Raw genomic sequence first — 18216 nt, 5'->3', positions numbered from 1 at the left:
GACGGTCACAGCAGGTTTATAAACGGTCTCTATGTCGGTGCTACAGGGATAAAGTGTAATAAACCCACAAGCCCGAGCTTAGGTTCAGAAGAGGAATGTGGATTTCACGCCATTCGCCGTATTAAGAGGCCGAGGCCAACGCTTGGGCTGACAGCTGGAGTGTGTGACAAAGCAAACCCCACCCATTTGAAAGTGAAATTAAAGTGTGCCTATACGACCCGTGTCAGCATACATTAAATGCGCTTATGAGATCCTGTTTCTGTAACAGTAGGGGCTCTAAAAGGGATATGATTTGTCACTGTAGAAGGAAATCACAAATTTGAAATAGCACAGTCTACGTTACATGCAGATGTCTTTTGAGATTAGGATCATCTTATTACCTGTGTGCTGTAAATACACTTGTAGTAAAAACTGACCTCCGCCGTTTCCTCCTGGGCCTCGGCCTCGGCCTGATTCAGCAGAGCCGCTTCGCTCGTAAAGTCTTGCATCGCAGAGCGCCAGGAGATCTCCCGGCCCTCCGAGTCCGTGTTCCAGGACAGGTTGACCCGCTCCTCGGTGGCGCTGCCACAGTCAGAGTCCCAAGAGTTGCCGTCTGCATTCTCCGCAGGAGGACCAAAGGCCTCCGGCGCCACAGACCTGGAAGGCGTGTTCAGCCTGATGGCCGGCGGGGTTCCCTTCTCAGAGGAGGACGTTTTATACTCAAACGGCGTGCCCCTCTTTTCCGTGTACGGTTTAATTTGTTCCCCCATTGAGCTCGCTCTCGCCAGTAATGCAGCAACGGCACCTGGACCCACTCTGTCCCCTGGGGCGTCTTCGCCGGAGACGCTGCGTCTGTCTGCGATGTCTGATCTTGGGGACATCGCTTTGGGACAAGCAGATCTCGGAGCAGGAATTGGGTCAAAAACAAACCTCTGCAGTTTTTTGGGGGGATCTAATTGTGCAAACAGATCTTCAGTCTCAGTCCTCTGCGGGCGTGGACCCATCATACCATCGATTTCCTCGTAACAGTGCGATCCCACCGGTGCACTGACTCGGTTCAAAGCAGCATCCCTGTGACCGGAGGGGACTTTGAGTCGACTGTCCGAGAAGGAATCGTTCAGTCTGTCTGTGTAAAGCTTTCCATCGGCGATCGAGCCGCTCGCCACGGAGTCAGAATCGCTCTGACCGGCAGAGGGGCCGAGGGAGACGCCTTCGGAACGAGAGGGCCACGCGGTGCCGTCTGAGGGGAGCGCGTCAACAGGCACCAGCCTGAGGTCGGGTACAGAAATGCTGCGCCGATAGGCCAGCTTCCTGGCCGGCTTCCTGCCCTGCTTGGCAGGGTCCTTCTTCCTTGGCTTCTTCAGGTTGATGAGCTTAGGCAGACGAAAGTTCTCCAAGAAGTTCTTTTTCTTGACATCCATCTTGACCGTTAACTGTCAGATGGGAAAGAAATCGGTGTCCTATGAGTCAAACAAACACGCCACACATCAGATGTACGAGAGGTGACCACTAATTATAAACACAACAGCATCTTCAACAGCATGTTTTCCTGCCTGACTCATTTAAGATAATTTCATAAAAGGCACGCTACTATTGTACGTAGCTCAATAAATATTCTAAGCACTTCCTAGGATTTGTCACCATACGCAGACAATGGTAAAGACAACTGGGTTTTTTTCTGCAATTTGAATCGGCACCACATTTTCTGCCCTTAAATACAAACTTAGCATAACCAAAAAGTGAGCGGGAGGCTACATTTTCATAAAATAATCATGGAACACTTTTACCATCGGCAGGATATCTCAATCCACAAAACCAGTCTAAGTAAACCTCCCCATCCCCCAAACTATTCCAGAATGAATCAGACGACGAAAGCACGATACAATACCTGTCGAGTCAACCTTTTCCAATACAAAAATCCCGACAAAAGGCACACACACCGAATCAGCCGCCAACCAGAGCGACAGAACCCCTCCTGAGAGGCAGCTCAAGCATCTTGACTATCGGGTTGAATGAAGGTGTTCCAGGCAGCATCGCATGCCGTCTGTGCTCTTTCCTGCTTCATGATGACTATGAAGGCCCGTGATTGGTGGCGAGGCCAAACTGGTCGTACCAGTCACACAAGGTGAGTTTCAACAGGAACGGCTCAGTTATGTGCAGAGTTTGTTTTTTTGTGTGATGGATTGAGTTGCATACCAGCCGACTTGTGAATCCAGTTGTGAATCCGACAACAAACGTTAAATATATAAAAAGACGGTGGCTGGAAAAGGCACAGCGAAGCACCAACACCATGATGAAATCATTCAGCTCACAATCTGCTCATTGTCTGCCTGTTTACTGTTGACTTTATCACGTGTTTGCATTTATGAGGCTATTTGTCTGTTTTAAGATCTGCATGCATTACACGTCCTCCAATACGTGTTCTCTTATAGCTCAAAGTATTTCAGAAAAATACTAATTCCATAATCTACCCTAATTCTACAATACAACTGTCCTTCTTATCTGTCCAAAACGGTCCCAAAATACTGCTGATGGATTCTACAACATGACTGAGGCAAGTGAAATGTTGGCTATCTGTTCGTCTGATCGCATCTCTGATCTCCAGCACGGATCTGGCAGTCAGAGGTTGACTTGTCACACCGAATTCTTTCGCACAGCCCCGTATTTGTTCAGAGGAACGTGGTTTTGCCTAAGCTCGTCAGAAGTGAGCATTGGTGTTTGCAGAGTATAAACTATAGCTTTCAGTCCACACATCGAAGCTAAAGCAACAGAGCCACTGGTGTTCATCCCTCGCTCTCCTTGTCTGTGCCTATCGGCGTAGGCTATATGACAACAGATGTGTTGGGAGTCTGGACTGAGTCTTGTTCAATATTTGCCGACGTCTTAAGGAGATCAGGCCCGCGTGAGAGAACCCGCACTTGGCTCCCAGTTGAAAGGCAGGGCTGTGGCTCTGAACGGGGCAAGCCCCCTGTGGCAGGTGGCCTGTCACCCTCCTCCTCACACTACTCAAACAGCCGCAAACCCTCTGCGCGTGCGCACGGGAGCTGCTCCAGACTGCAGCGCAGCTGGTTTGATTGACAGGGAGCCAAGTACATGCACTTGGGGACACGTTCAGTGAATGATGCACACACACACACACACACACACAGCCTTCACGCGGAAAAGTACCGTGTATGAGCGAGGTTGTCAATTACACAGATGACCCCCTGTTTTTCCGGTTAATTGAAAGTGGTTATTTTCAGGCTGATTATGAGTAGCAATGACAGAACTGGACATAATGTTAATTAAGTCAAGCATATGTACGTTTACACCAAAAGTAAAAGTGCTTTAGACTTAACTGATTCAGATAACTTGAACTACGCATGATGAGATCAGCTCATGTGACGGACCGGCAGGCCAACGTGCTGCAGCCGTGTGTGATGTATTGTGCTACTGCTGGCTGCACTGCGGCATTACACCAGCTTGTCCTGCAGAACTCGTGTCAAATCATACACGATACACGGGGGGGAGGTTTGTTTTACTTCCTACTACTGGAATAACACCGGGGTCTTTTCTTTATCATAAGAGGGGGAAGTCCTTGAGGCGGACTGAACAATACAGGTTCGGTTTACTCAAGGAACAGAGATCATATTGTGGTACAAAACAATTATTTATTAGCACAGCAGTAAACACAAACAACCTACCCGTTAGCAACCTACCTGTTACTCTCCTCTCAGCGGACTGCTAGAGAACGGGAGACGGCTCGTGAAATAGGGCGCTCATTGATGGCGTCAGCCCGACCCCTTGACACCCGTCACAGTAAGTTTTTATTATTACTAGGTTGAGGCAAGTGCTGCTGTTTCATTGAATTTCGTTAAAAGAGTATGTCAAAGAATGTTGATGCATGAAGTCAGTGAGATGGAGATCTTTACCGTCACACTGGCAGCGGCTACAGTGCTCTATTTGAAACAAGCGATGAACAGAAACTCAATTGCGAGGCGAAATTAAAAGATAGGCACGGAGTTCAGATTGAGCATACACTGAGGTGTTTAATAAAGTTGACAGTTTTCTACTGTTTGGGACTTTACAGAAGAACAAATTCTATGCAAGAGTTGTTTACTTAATTTTATACAGAATGAGAGACAACCTAAATTACACATTAAAAGACAATATTTGTACTTTTGTGAAGAATACAACTTTTGTACAACAATATCTAGCATCATTTTTTTTGTTTAATAAAAAGTTCACTTGAATATTTATTGTATGATGAAAATAAAACACATTCAAGGGAAAGAAAATGTTTAGAACTTTTAAATTTCTTTCAATTTTGAAACAAATTATTTCAATATTGGCAACAAAGTCCAGCTTGTGCTGCCAAACGGTCTGAGCAATCAAACCGAAAACAGCTTCTTTAATTAAGTGAACTTAAGTGATCAACTACAAACACTTACCAAACACATAGTTCTGTTTATAAAAGCCATGAAGCAAAGCAGTGTACTTTTACACAGCAAAGTGAAGAAAGTCCTCATTGATTACCCTTTCCTTTCACATTCATCAGTTGTGCACAGTTTGGACGTGGACCAAAAGTGCAATGGGAAATGTATCGCCGTACAATCACCGTGCGTTTTCTTAGGCGGGTCGGTTCTGAGGAGAGGCAGGCCCGGTTAAGTTTGCGGGATATTTGTATTGTCTAAAAAATGAAATAAAAATGGTGAATAGTTTTTCTTTGGGATAAGGCATTTCCTAACTGTGCATATAGATCAACAAACTACAAAACTCCCTGATATGTCATCAAGTGCTAAAGTGTGTGCTCAACTACGAGGTGGTGCTGCCAAGACGGGCAGACTCATTTTGTTGTAGTCATTTATTATTGCTATTTTCACCTGCTTTGTTAAACTGGGTTTACATTATGGATCACTACATATTATGTAAAGTATGTCTACCGATGTATATGAACATGAAGATATTGCCCCGGGGTATCCAAATAAATCATTTAATCTAATGTTTTAGATGTAACTTGTAGTCCAGCCACCTGTGGCACTTCAGGATAAGAGGCAGATAACAGTCAATCCTAAAATGCTCTTCTTCCTGACGATGTTGTGGCCTAAATATGGCCTGTAATGACATCATAGCGTATGCATATCTGTTATGAATTGGGGCTAAAACTGCATAGATCCTTGTGGTTGTATATCGAGGACTACCGTGGAGCTGACGATGAGGCGGAGAAACCTCAGAAACACACGCCCAAGAGACGTCACGGTGAATGCAGAGCGATACCTTTCGCGTACAGCAAACTTCACATACAAATGTGTGCAATCGAGCAGTGAGATTGGGGTCAATGACATTGGGAGTTTTTTTCGATTTAGCCGCTGGATTATCTGCTCCTGTGACGGTGAAGAAGAAGAGTCTCTGCACGGTGTGCCAAAAAACGTTGCAACACTTGCGCACGTGACTTCGGCGCCACCCAGTTGTCACTTTTCCAGCTCCGAAGGCCTAGAGTCGTCTTATTGGTAGGGCATTGATATGAGATACAATTTCCGGGTGGGGCCAATTAAGGAAACACACAAGTAATTTTGCACATAATGACTGACTGCAATATTTACAACCACGTACGCGTGTTAGCACGGGCATGATCGGTTTGGAGCGCAGGTCAGCGGCCACCGCTGCCACCGTTTGTCTTCTGCCTTAATTCAGCGAACCAACAACAGGACAGTAGAAAGGGGCTTGAGAGATGAAATGTCTTTCAGTTGAGCTGCATGCAATAACAATGGATTATTCTTCAGTGTGGGGCGGGGACCCGTGGGTTTGAATGTTGGCAGTGCATTCTTCAGCAGCTGCTAGTATTCAACTACAATAAGAGGGAGGAAACCCTCTTTCTCCCCCTCCGGCCTCGTGATCACCCGTTAGAAAATAGTGTAACTTCAACCTAAAAGCACTGCTGGTACAATGTATTCAGGACAAACAGTCATCACTAATAAAGAGAGGAAAAAAATAATTGACCACATGGGAAATTATGTTGATAATTCAATTTAGAGGAGATTACAGTAAAATGAACGAAATAGCAAATATTGACCAGTGAATGATCTACTTTTTAAGGGTCTACTCTTGTAAACTTGGCTGAAATCCACAAAAATATACTTTTCTTGAAAACGGTGTTGGTACAGTACATTCAGTACTCACAAGTACTCACACCCCGGTGATATATATTTAAGTCGCTATATACACAACAACAAAAAATGTTTGGCTCAAATTATTAATTATACAGACAGAACAGCAAATGTTCATGGCTGTAGATATTGATTCAAGATCTGGTTCATACAACTACACGGTTTGCAATAAAGCACAATAAAAAATAAAACCGATGACAGAAATGGTGCTTTGAGTGACTTTTTAGGAAACCGTAGCAACTGTACAAAACAACACAAAAGAACAGCTTTGGCTTATATTACTGATGAACTGTTGATTTTCTCACCAGCTCAACTGGACAGGTTCGCATTATCTCAATTACACATTTATATATCCTACTCTTTTCAATCATAAAATGAATAGTATGTCATTATTGCAATAATTAATAATAATAATAATTGCTGCTATTTAGTTTTTTACCTGCAGTAAAAAAGTGTATTTCCTTATTTGTCCACTAAAGTAGTCTTACTGCCATCCAAATTTTTTATAGACTTAATTAACTTGGTGTTCTGCGTCTCCTGAATCACTAACTTTACAAGAGGCCACTTGAGATAAAGCTCTTGTGTGGTTACAGCAGGATTTAGAAGATAGTTCTGCAGTGAACGTCATATGTACGGGTCCTCAGCCGGAAAGCAACACAACTTTCTCTGATTGATTGCAACTTGCGAGCACAACAGCAATACAGCAACTACATGTAAGTGTCTGACTAGACCAGTGACTACAATAATCTACCGCCTTATTGTTTAACCATTTTGCTTTGAACATCTCTCATCTGAATTGCACCAAGTACCTGACACCACCTGCTTGTGCATATTCTTCAGTCCAGCGAACTGAGATTCCTTTATTCTCTCTGTATCAGTTTGAGGATTTACTTTAGATATGTCCTGACACGTCTCATAATATTTGCCACTCGGCCATCTTACAAATTGAAATAGACTTGAATAATAGTATCATACTAATAGCTTTAAGGACCCTCGCTCTTTATTTTATCTCCACGTCTAACCCCTCCCCCCCCTCTCCGACTGGCTGGTGACTGGAGGCTTCGGCGGGGCTCTTTATGTCACCCAGGTGTCAATGCGCAAGCGCTTGACCGAGGGGCTCTCCCGGTCCTCGGAGCCAGCGGGGGGCCTGCCCAGCCCGTGCGGGGAGTGGAAGTCCGGCCGGTGGTCCTCGCGATCGCTGCCGTCGTAAGAGCTACAGGAGGAGCTGAGGCTGTCAGCGGGCGAACGTCCCAGGACTTCCTGCCGGCTGGAGCCTTGCTGCGGCTGCTGGGGCGGGAAGCCAGAGGCGGCGACGAACTCCCGTGGCGGCGAAATGGGCTCGGACTTGATGTTGATGCTCTGGCTGGTGTTGATGGAGAGGTTGGAGCCCTGAGGTAGGTGACCTCCACCACTGAAGACAACATAAGCAGGACATTTTGTGCTAAGTCCGTAAAACATCAAATGTGAAGCGCGACAACGTGAGATCCCTGGATTATCTCGATTCAGCATGATATCACAGAGCACGGTGGGTGTTGCGTTGATGTGAGGGCGTCTGGAGAGTGTGCCTTTGTTTGAAAGTGTGTTACTCACACCAAAGAATTAAGAGCTGCCTGGCCCAGTTGATGCTGTTGCCATGCCGCCATGGAGCCCAATGAGAGCCCAGGAGAGCCGAAGCCCTGTAGGGAAGAGATCTCGGCGCTGCTCAGGGAGAACTCTGTAAAAACAAAAACAGTCAAACGCAGTGAGAACTTGTTTTGGCTACAACACCACGTGCCACTGAGAAAAGAGCGAGAAACAACAGTGTGTAGTGCGGTCAAGGCGCTTGTTATCAGTCTGAGGGGGGGGGGGGGGGGGGGGGGGGGGCAGGCTCACCAGCTGGGTTGTAGGAGGTGGGCATGCCGGAGTAGAGCAGGCCCTGTGGGGGCAGGCTCGGGGTGGTGACAGACACCACCGGAGTAGCCAGTGGCTGGGAGCCGCTTATCCTCTGGGTGTTCTGCAAATCACAAAGAAACCATAACGAAAAGGCATAAGGCCAAAATACAACTTGAAAAACTACTTCACTCTAATAATAAGCAATATACAGATCGTCGAATTTAGAGACAACATTTGGCATATACTATGCAGGACATATTCTGGTAGTGGAGGTTATTGATGTAATAACAAAGGCAGCCACTAGGTGGTAGTGTAGCTTCATGGAAGTCAATATTCTAATGACGGTGTTTGTGTGTTTACAGATATATTAAAACAAGGATAACAACACAGGAAGAGATATTCATTATGTGCTTTTTATTGGGATGTCAACCAGATATTTTTCACTAAATTAATGTGTTTGTAAAAATCAACCTGCATACATACTTGTAAATCCCCCAAATAACTTCCACAAGCCTTTAAAGTAACTAATTTATTTCAGTAATCATTAGAAATATACATTGTAAGTAGACAACAGGCAGATGTGGTCATCAGAAAAACCGACATGCAACAACAGGGACACACAGTTAATCAGGTTTTGCTTAGCAATACATAAAAAAGAACGCTAGAGATAGTGAGGGAGAGGAACGCACATGATGGGCAAGCCTCATGCCACAGCATCAATCTCCATCTCATTCGAAGATAACAGCCAGTCTAGTGATCAGTTTTACGAATCAAATCAACAACTCTTAACTTAGCGTAGCAGGAGGATAATCCCCCAGTTTTCAGTGCAGTGGCCGGCATGCAGTCCACACAAACGCACACATACACGGCACGGTGTGGTTAACTCCAACCCCACTAATTAAATGCAGTCATAGTTTACAACAATGCTGTGACAAATCCTCGGAATACAATGTAATAAACCTATGTGCAGCTGCCAACGGGTACATTTGAAGCAGCATTGCATCATAATCTAGTGGATAGCTTCCTTGCTTTGTTCTCCAGCCAGATGACTTCACCAAACCCCAAGTATCTCACAGCATGATGTCATTTAGGATGAAGTCATCTCCATTTCCTAAGGAAAAGCTGTAAATCATTTGGAATATTACCCAACTGTTTTTTAATTCTCAAACTTTTCACATGAGGTTTTCACACACACACACACACGCACACTCCTGTTGGTATAAAACTAACATGGACGTGTCGGAAACGCAACCCAATCTTTTCACAGGCCAAACCCAAAACACGCAGTGACAAAAAAAAGTATTATCATTGGCATTTCTTAGCCACGCTCCGATTTGAGCACTGCCTTTAATCTAGCATATGTGATTACCGGAAGTATGTTCACATGGTGGCCATTTGCCGAAGGCATTTATCAAAACTCACCAAATCCATTTCCTCCTCCTCCGACTGCCCCCAAAGGAAAAGAAGAAGAAAGGCAGGGTTACAGAAAAGAACGACTGCGACTGCAAATCGCTCTGGAAAGTCGTGCCAGCTATCTACACACACATTTTATAGCCCGCTTGTATTAATCAACAACTTTTCCAAAGCACAGGCACTGCGTTACCTTGTCCCTATCATGTAAAAGATCCAAATCCTGGACCAATGCCAGGGAAAAGGGATCCGAGTGTATAGATTAGTTGTGGGTATCGGATAGATTTCTTCCCTGGTACCAACAATGGCCGCAGAGTACTAAGTAGAGGAGAGGATTTCAAATCCTCTCTGTGCTGAAAGAGGAACCACAGCCCATCTTCCATCTTTTCGGTGCTGTGGGACATACGGCGACCAGGCCAGGGCTTTCTTAATACCCACACTCAATCAATAGCGGCAGGAAGACATGACAAGGGCGACAAGATATTATCTGGCTCACACCCTGGGCCCCTGATTAAGTCTTCATCTACACTCTGTCACACTGAGATGTGATTAATTTAATACCATTATGGCCTAATGACTGGCTGTCTGCAAACCTGCCACAGCCAGCGCCCCTCTGCGGCCTCTATCAGAGTACTCCTGTACCTCTCTGAAGAACCTGTTTCAGGTCTACCGTTTCCACATGCCCAACTGTTCCCACACAATGCCTGCAAAGGGCCCCGGGCTACTCGAAGCTCTGCGAAGGAGGAGCGGCCACAGTAACCCCGGGTTTATTTACCAAACACAATCGTTTTCCTGGAGTGGCTCCTGTTCCCGACAACATCAGGAACACGCAACAGTATGTTTTTGCTGGCTAAAGAAATCCCAGGCGAATAGTTTTTTTTGGCCCGAATGTCAATTTATGATGATGAAGAGCATAGTTTAGCCTCAGGTGTTCGTTGTGGTCGGAGCGCTCCGCACTTTCATTGTCGCAGTGTGAGAAATCCCCTCATTTAAATGTGAACTATTTAGTGCGACTTGTGATACCTGGGCTGCAAATTCTTGTCTCTGCCCACGTGGAAGAAGAACACAGCACAAGAAGAACAAATGTTCAGCGTATCGAAACATTCCGCTGTGGGAGTCTGGATGAACCTAAACAGAGCTGTGGTCAGCCCTGCAGCAGTACTTAAAAGGTCCTTTGGCTGGTGTGCTCCGTACTCACCAGCGGGGGCATCATCCCTTTGCTAGATGCAGGGATAACGACCCTCAGGTCTGGCTTGCGGCCTCCCATCCCCATGTTCCCTCCAGGTGGTGGTGGAGACTTGGTGGGCATGACTTTACCCAGGCCGTTGCCACTGGGGGTGCTGAGGACGCCCGGGGAGCCCCTGGGGTTAACAAAACCGTTCCCTGCAGAGGTACACAGCGACAGCAACACATCATCAAACCACGTACCGTGACTAACAACACTCGCAGTCACCATGCAAACCACCTCACACAGCGTTGTTTTTTTCCAGCTTGCTCCAGTGTTAAGTGTTTACAACCCTCTGGGAAGTTTTTAATAGACTTGGATAATTATCCTGCACATTTACAAAAATAAATGTCCATTTCAAAATTGATGAGCCTTTTATTTTTTATTGTGAATGATTACATCAGTCAATTCTCTGCATCTTGAGATGAGCAGCAGTTCACCGACAAATGTACCGTGACTGCTTAAAAAGAAAAAAAGCTGCCATTACAGTTGGATAAAAAACACTGACAGATGGTGTTGTTGATGGTCTTGGTGCTGTTTTAACACCGTTCCCACGAACAATAGCAAAGTGCAAGACACTACAAATTCACACCTTGATGCTTATAGTTAATCGTCATCATTACTAGTCTTTAGTCATTTCCTGAGCCGCGTCCAATTCATTTTAGGAGTCACATCCACCTCCCTCGCACACAACTTGTCCATAATAAAAATAATAAATCATACCAGTACCAAAAAACGCAAATTGTCACTAGAAACTGTCTTCACTTAGTATTTCTTTACCGAAACGAAGAAATTAATTCTTTGTGTTTTTGTTGGCCCACAGTAGTTTCGTTTTCAACAAACAGACCTGCAAGATATTCAAGGCGAGATGCCGCAAATTCCAAACAAATCCACTGTTATGAAAACAGAGCTGTGAATTTGTTATCTAAAAAAACAGCAATATTTCAAATCTGCATGAATTTAAAATTGAATTCAAGTTGTGTAAGCCTACGTAAAACTACACCTTACCAACACATACATTACGAAACCCTTAAAACAAAGTGAAGAAAGAATGACCGGCGCCTAGCCCTGCATCAACAAATCACTAACACTTCGACAAGTTGCGGTCTTCTCCATTTTGTTTGGTGTATCCCAGTTTGCACAATGAGCAGCCTCGTGCATAGGAACATAATGGAACAATAGCCCCTCAGACTACTGATAAGGACAGCAACAATTCACGGTCAAATAAACAGTTATGGAGCTGACAAAAGTATCTTGCAGATGAATAAACAGTATATACAAGCAGCGATGGCCTTCGCTTGACGCTTTGATCATACGAGACCCGGCTGCTGCGAGAAGAAAAAGACTGTTTACACAATTGGCAGAGTAAAATGTCTGAGTCCCTAAAAATAGAAAAACTGATTAAAAGCAGCGAAGATGTCATTCAGTGGGAATGCGACGTTGGTGCATGTAAAGGAATTGGTTAAAGCTTGGCAGTTTCGATAAAAGTCGGTCAGCGCTGTTGTTTTATTCTGAAGGGGCCTTGGCTGCGGTCTGAGGACAGACAGAAAGCACCGCTCTGTTCGCTAGCTCATTTAGCGGTGGATTAACCCACCTGACTCGCATATCTTTGGAATCTGCCTCTGATTATGTCCTCAGATGTCTGATGATACATAAATCCCACTTCTTTCAAACACTTGCCAAGATGGGAACACATGTCTGCACAAATACTCGGACCACAAAGTTAATTTTGAGCCACGGTAAGAGCCACAAGTTAAGACCCAGCCTTTCAGCGGGAACGTTTTCGGATATCTGCCCTCGTTCCATATTCAGACTTCACCAACGGCTCGGTAGTTGCCAATAAATCTTCTCCAACTGAAATTCCAAATGTTCACCAGTCATGGACCAGCATGTAATTAGGTTTAATTGTATGGGCTGTTGGAAGAAAATATCTATTATAGAAATGCAGACCACAGTAGCAGCATCAAATTAGTCGACTAGACAAGAACAATAACAGATGGCTTATTTTAAAAAAGGACTGTCTGAAATGTGTTTGCCTGGCAAATCGTGCCGGTAATGTTCACTACGCCATGATCACACAGAACATGTGCTGGAAAATTAAAAAAATTAATAATTAGTTATAAATGACCTAATTAGCAAATAATAACTTATCCAGATCCCACAATTTAAACAGCTGCCCATATCGACAAGGACCCAACAGCTGTGTGGAAAATAATCTTCTATTTGCCATTCAATAAATAATATATAATATAGAACTTGCTGACACCATTAAACAGGAGTAAAGATGTCACACAGCACGTCTTGCATCTAGCCACTTTCAAAGACTTCTGCTGCGGTCAAAGCTGCCACTGGTGAAACATACTATGTCAGGAATGGTCATGTGACTGCAGGGCTGGAAAGGTCCCTCCACCCTTTCTGCTGTTCTACACACTTGGTACAAACAACAGCTGCAGCATGCTCACACGGTGCCAAATGCTGACGGCCCCTGGCAGAGGATCCCGACTCGGTACCACACCCTCAACTTAAAACGTACCCAGCGCTCTTTAATTGTTGTAAACCGAGCCGAGGTGCTCTTCATACTCTCTAATACCTGGCCAGATATCTCACTATAAGCCTACATTCTTATGGTCACCAAACAAGATACAAGCATTAGATACCGTAGCGTTTGACAACACCTCACTATATGTAGTGCAGCGGGCCAAGGGACACAGAAAGAGTTAAACTCCACCTGCCTCCACCTCTCACACAGCACGTTGCAGCCATGACAGACTGTCCGGTCATGTGTACGGTGTGTGCTGAGGACTTAGGGGATGTCATGGCCCCGAATACCAAAAGGGTTATGTTGGTCTACAGAGGGGAGGGGTGAGGGGTGAGAGGGCGAAACAGATGCACCTGTCGATAGAGGCAAGGCAACAGGATGAAGCAAGGAAACGCTGCGTTTATTCATCAGTCGGTTGGGCAGCCAATTGCCCGGTTACACCTCGGTTCAGTTTCAAGCACAAACACCACACTTTGTGAATGCCGCGGAGCCATTTTCCATCTGCTACACACGATCACATAATCCGTTCAACGGAGACGAGCAATTGGGAACAGGGAACACAGGAGTTCCCTTTGCATGCAGCGGAAAGTCTTTTCACAGACTTTTTTTTTGGCCTGGGGAGCAATTAGGGGTCAGGTGTCTTGCTCAGGGACACTTCGACATGGAACATGGGGCAGCCTGGAATCGAACCACCAACCTTGTGCTTCCCAACACACCTTCTCTAACCCCTGCGCCACGACGACCCCCAATCACAGATGGATACGCAACGATCCGGCTTGCGTGCTCAGCAGGAGGCCGATTGGGCAGAGGGACAGAGCTAATATATCTCTCCGGGAGGACTTACCCGCTGGGCTGGAGCCCACACCACTTGGCAGTGAAAGGTCTGTGTTATCCAGCATGCCACCTAACGAGATGCACAGAGTGATATGATTAACCATCTGCATGCTCCTGCAAGCTAGCGGAGCATGTGGTGGAGATGCCAGACAAGACATGAAAATGCCATGTAGATCTTAGTTCAGCGCGCACGTAAGGCAGGCATCTGTTCTCATGATGGGAACATTTGTACTCTACTGTATGACTAAAGAGACTAAAGAGAGCTAGATCAAGCCACGTTCAGAAGGGTGTTTTGTTAGCTGTATAAAGTCAGAGACGGTGACTGCAGGACTCCAGTATGAGGACTCACTTCCAAGAAGAAATTAGTCTTTTTTTAGAAATCATCTACAGTGAAAGTAGCTACTTCTTCAAGAAATACACTGAAATGACAGCACAATGACAGTTTGTTGTGTGAGAAATAGACATGAAGTGGACCTCCCTGCGCTTTGGGAGGTGTTAGTTTTTTTTTTTTACATGTGGTTGATTTTGAATGAAGCATTTCGCTACTTGTTGCTAGTAGTGTAACTGAATCTTCAAGTCTTCAAAAGCCATCTGGACTGACAGTAAGAACAGTCATACAAATACTAACGTAGTCTCACAATGAGATATGTGTGTTAACAAGTGTGATGTGGCATGCTTGTCCTTAGGTTGTGTACATCCACAGCCAGCTAGAACAAACATTCTATGAGAATCTACACGCATCAGAAACAACCAAAAAAACCTTGAAGTTACTTTAGCAATAGCTCAAAACATCAGCTTGATTACTTTCTTGCGGAGAGTCAGGTGATGGGATTGACAATAATCCCATGTCTATGGTCAGGTATGAAACTGGAGCCAAAAAGCTATTAGCCTAGCTTAGCATAAAAACAGAGAGTTTAAGGAAACAGCTAGCCTGGCGCCCGGCTGAACATCTACTGAACAACTTGGCTAAAGCACTGTGGCATTAGTGCGGATATGTGCCATAACTATAACATGGCTGCATGAAGGAACCGGTTTTATTATCAATGTGAAGTAGAATCTGAAAGAAATGCTTTGGTAAACATTGTTTCATATAGAAATATTATTCAGAGTAGTACAGCTTGTAACTCCTTAAAAGCAACACATTATTCAGTTCTGTCATTTAACAAAGTGTTAATGGGGGTCAGATCACTACGTGGCTTGAAGTTTTGGAGAGAACAGGTTATATCTTGCCCCCCTGCTTCTACGCTAAGCATCCGTTCTCACCAGTTGTGAAGTTGTTCGACAATAAAAAAAAGAACATTTATGCTATCAGAATTGTTAGAAAGATGATACTACCACATACAAATACACACAAAAGGACACTAATCAAATGCATAAATTCTGCAGAGTGGATCATCCTCTGTACACCACTTTGACCAATTACCAGGTGATGTTTTCTACTAACCTGCACTGGTGGGCCTCTGCGGTCCTCCACTTGAGCTCACGTTTCTGTGCAGGGAGGCCTGTGGAGGGGACAGCATCCCACTGTCACTCAGGGAGGCAGCGGCTGCTGCCAGGGCCTGGCTGCCCAGACTCCCTCCTGGCTGGTACATGGCATTGGGATTGGACACAGGCACTGCCACATGCATGGAGAAGTTCTGCTGAGGCAATGCTGAGGGCTAGAAGAAGGAGACAAACACACACAGAGGTTTACACACAAACACACTCAAAACCCAAGGTCTAATGAGGAATCTGATGGGTCAGTGGTTGTCATGGCATCATTAACAGAGAGCATCCCTCGAGGGTTCGCTTTAATAAACAAGGACATTTTAAACTTGGCTGTTGCTTCAAAAACAAAACATTTTATGAGACATTTCTGTCTGAGACGAGGGGTGGTGAGTGACGGCATATAACCTTCAAAAAATGTTGATTCTCATTAACATCACACACAAGGAATGCACACACATCTCCAGTGCTACCGCAACACACGCCAAACAAAAAGACATGCATTCAGGTGATCACTTCGGCATTGCAGCAGTCAGCACTACATGTGTACTTGTTGTACATTGTGTTTCTGGGACCAGCAGAGACGGGTGGAGGGGATTCACAACTGCAAGAATCGTGACTCACTTTGCATTCACCTACCAGGCACTGACTGTGCAAAGCGTAAGTGAGGATGACAGGTGGCAGTGGGAACGTTTATTCATAGCATTATCTAGTGAGCCAGTCAGGTGTTATCATTAGTTTGTTAATGGCAAAGTGATGCTCTTCATTTCTCTTCAGAGAAAACGACTGCTTAGTAAGCAAATGTTCTGGCAAAATTCTAATATTGTCACGCATGATAAGATCACAAAGGATTTGTGGTATTTTAGAGGGTGAGCCATTGTATTATTTGGTGCAGGAGAGAGAAGATGCTAAATGACAGTGTAATGTTAGTGTGCTCTGGGAACACTTTGATGCCGGAGCTGTTCAGGAGTAACAGATATTTTACGGTGGAATGCTTTGAGAGAGAAGCAATAGAAAGATTTAAAAGGAGAAATTGTAAATTTTACCAAGGGACTGTTATTTTTTATGCAAGGAGATAAAAACACGGTTTGAGATGCAGAAAATAAACAGACCGCCGCAGATCTTTAGGGATAAACTATTAAGATACGGGAGCAAATATTTGTACATTCCTGATGTGTTTAAATAGTGACAGCTGTTTGATCTTTGATAACATGACCATAATACTAGGGTGTAATCTTTCCAGCAGAAGCATGGAACGTCTCACCTGTTCACATGAAATGTGATCTTATCAGGCTGTGCCAAAATATCAGTCGCAGAACAAATCAACATGAGAAACAAACGCAGACCCAGTGAAGGGGGGCATTAATCGTAAGCTAGAGTAGCTCTGAAAGGAGTTGACAGAGGTTCTGGGGTGTAACAAAAAGAGGAAAAAGTTGAATGAAAAAAAAAGAGTGAAAATCCTTTGTGCCACAAAGCCAAGCAAAAACGTTGCATTGACAGTACTTACGATTTTATGATTTCTCATCATATTATCAAACTCCTCATTAATTTTTTTATACTTTTCTTCTGTGTGAGGAGTGAGGACATATGAGGCATCGGGGTCCGGGCTATCACAACCTCTGTGTTCTTTCTTGTTTAGCGCCTGTAGTGAACATCAACATAAAGACAGGAATCAACACAAAACAGCAGGAGACAAAAGGAAGTACTTACACCACAGCGCTTGTACATTAAATCACTCTCTTCGTTTAGTTTGCCGTAATGGTCGTCCATGAGGGGGCTGTGCCCAAAACAGTCTTCAGGATCAGGGCTAGCACAGTCATTATGGCCTTTGTTTCTCAATTTCTGAAAGGAAATTGCACAATTGAAGAGAAACAATGTAGCAGTTGCGTTTTGTTGCTTGTTACCCAATGTATAAAACATATATCAAACATGTAGGGGAATCAATATTTGTCCTCCAATTTCTATATTTGTTTACAGCACAGTATGAACAGCTGCTGCACCGATGCAAGGCTGCGTTATAGTTCGATACAAGGCTCTGCACCAACCGAAATGTGACTCTACATCCTTTCACCCTTCAGAAGTGTTCAGAGAAACAAAATATTGTCCGCCTCCTTCCACCCCCCACCCCCACCCTTCTGAACTCCATCCGTTGGTGTTTTTTCTTATGCATTTTTCATTATGTTTCAGTTATCATAAGTCAACCAGCTGGAAGAACCCCCTGCATATGAAGATCCTACAAGACAGTCCCAGTTTGAAACCAGTACATAGTCAGATCATCGATGTTATTGCACAAGGAAGATAAAAATGCTAATCAAATGTGGTCAAAAAATAAATAAATAAAAGATTATTTGAGCAGGAAATTAAACAGTTATTGCAAAAGAAAAGCACTCATAAGTACATACAGCAGGGTGTAAAGAATAGCACTATTTCAAAATTCAAGAAAAAAAGAAAGAAAATATGTCACACAACTTAAATGCAACGCGGTGCTCTTTTGCTCACTTCCTTACAGGCTGTTCTCTGCTCCTCATTACAGCTCTGAATAGCGGTTGTTAACAAGACCTGCTGACAGCATGTGACAGCAAGTGATATCAAGGCAGTGTACATCAAAACATGATTTATGTGTGGCTTCCAAGGTCCCTCTATCAGACTAGTGCAGGTCCACAGCAGCACCCTGCCCGTCTGCGGGCTGCCTCGGAGGCCGCGCCGCTACAGGAAGGTCACCAACC

General features: G+C 44.6%; 2 protein-coding genes across 17 annotated transcripts in view; both read right to left on the bottom strand.

The window, feature by feature from the left end:
- LOC120812286 (multiple C2 and transmembrane domain-containing protein 2-like) overlaps positions 1–2038 on the bottom strand; it is a 29140-nt gene extending 27102 nt beyond the window's left edge. For 3 of the 6 annotated variants that reach the window (XR_013455197.1, XM_078097904.1, XM_078097905.1), the window contains exons 1-2: positions 1868–2010; positions 417–1412 (exon numbers count right to left, since the gene is read on the bottom strand). Coding sequence is in view for 5 of the 6 variants with exons in the window: in XM_078097904.1 (XP_077954030.1) it covers positions 417–1400 (984 nt within the window). In the remaining variant the exon portion in view is untranslated. Of the gene's footprint in view, positions 1–416; positions 1440–1867 lie in introns of all 6 variants that reach the window. The other 3 variants (XM_078097903.1, XM_078097901.1, XM_078097902.1) reach the window with 3 other exon arrangements.
- A 1949-nt stretch (positions 2039–3987) lies between these two features.
- Positions 3988–18216, bottom strand: part of LOC120812282 (myocyte-specific enhancer factor 2A-like) — a 56217-nt gene continuing 41988 nt past the window's right edge. For 2 of the 11 annotated variants that reach the window (XM_078097896.1, XM_040168115.2), the window contains exons 4-11: positions 17201–17332; positions 15450–15663; positions 14016–14075; positions 10606–10790; positions 9420–9443; positions 7998–8118; positions 7716–7839; positions 3988–7536 (exon numbers count right to left, since the gene is read on the bottom strand). In XM_078097896.1, the coding sequence (XP_077954022.1) occupies positions 7200–7536; positions 7716–7839; positions 7998–8118; positions 9420–9443; positions 10606–10790; positions 14016–14075; positions 15450–15663; positions 17201–17332 (1197 nt within the window). In that variant the 3' untranslated portion in view covers positions 3988–7199. Of the gene's footprint in view, positions 7537–7715; positions 7840–7997; positions 8119–9419; positions 9444–10605; positions 10791–14015; positions 14076–15449; positions 15664–16997; positions 17133–17200; positions 17333–18216 lie in introns of all 11 variants that reach the window. The other 9 variants (XM_040168114.2, XM_040168113.2, XM_078097897.1 and 6 more) reach the window with 7 other exon arrangements.

This window comes from Gasterosteus aculeatus, chromosome Y (assembly GCF_964276395.1).
Source record: "Gasterosteus aculeatus chromosome Y, fGasAcu3.hap1.1, whole genome shotgun sequence".
Taxonomy (NCBI): Eukaryota; Metazoa; Chordata; class Actinopteri; order Perciformes; family Gasterosteidae; genus Gasterosteus; species Gasterosteus aculeatus.
Note: the sequence above shows the minus strand (reverse complement) of the source record. Positions and strands in the feature narration are given on the sequence as shown.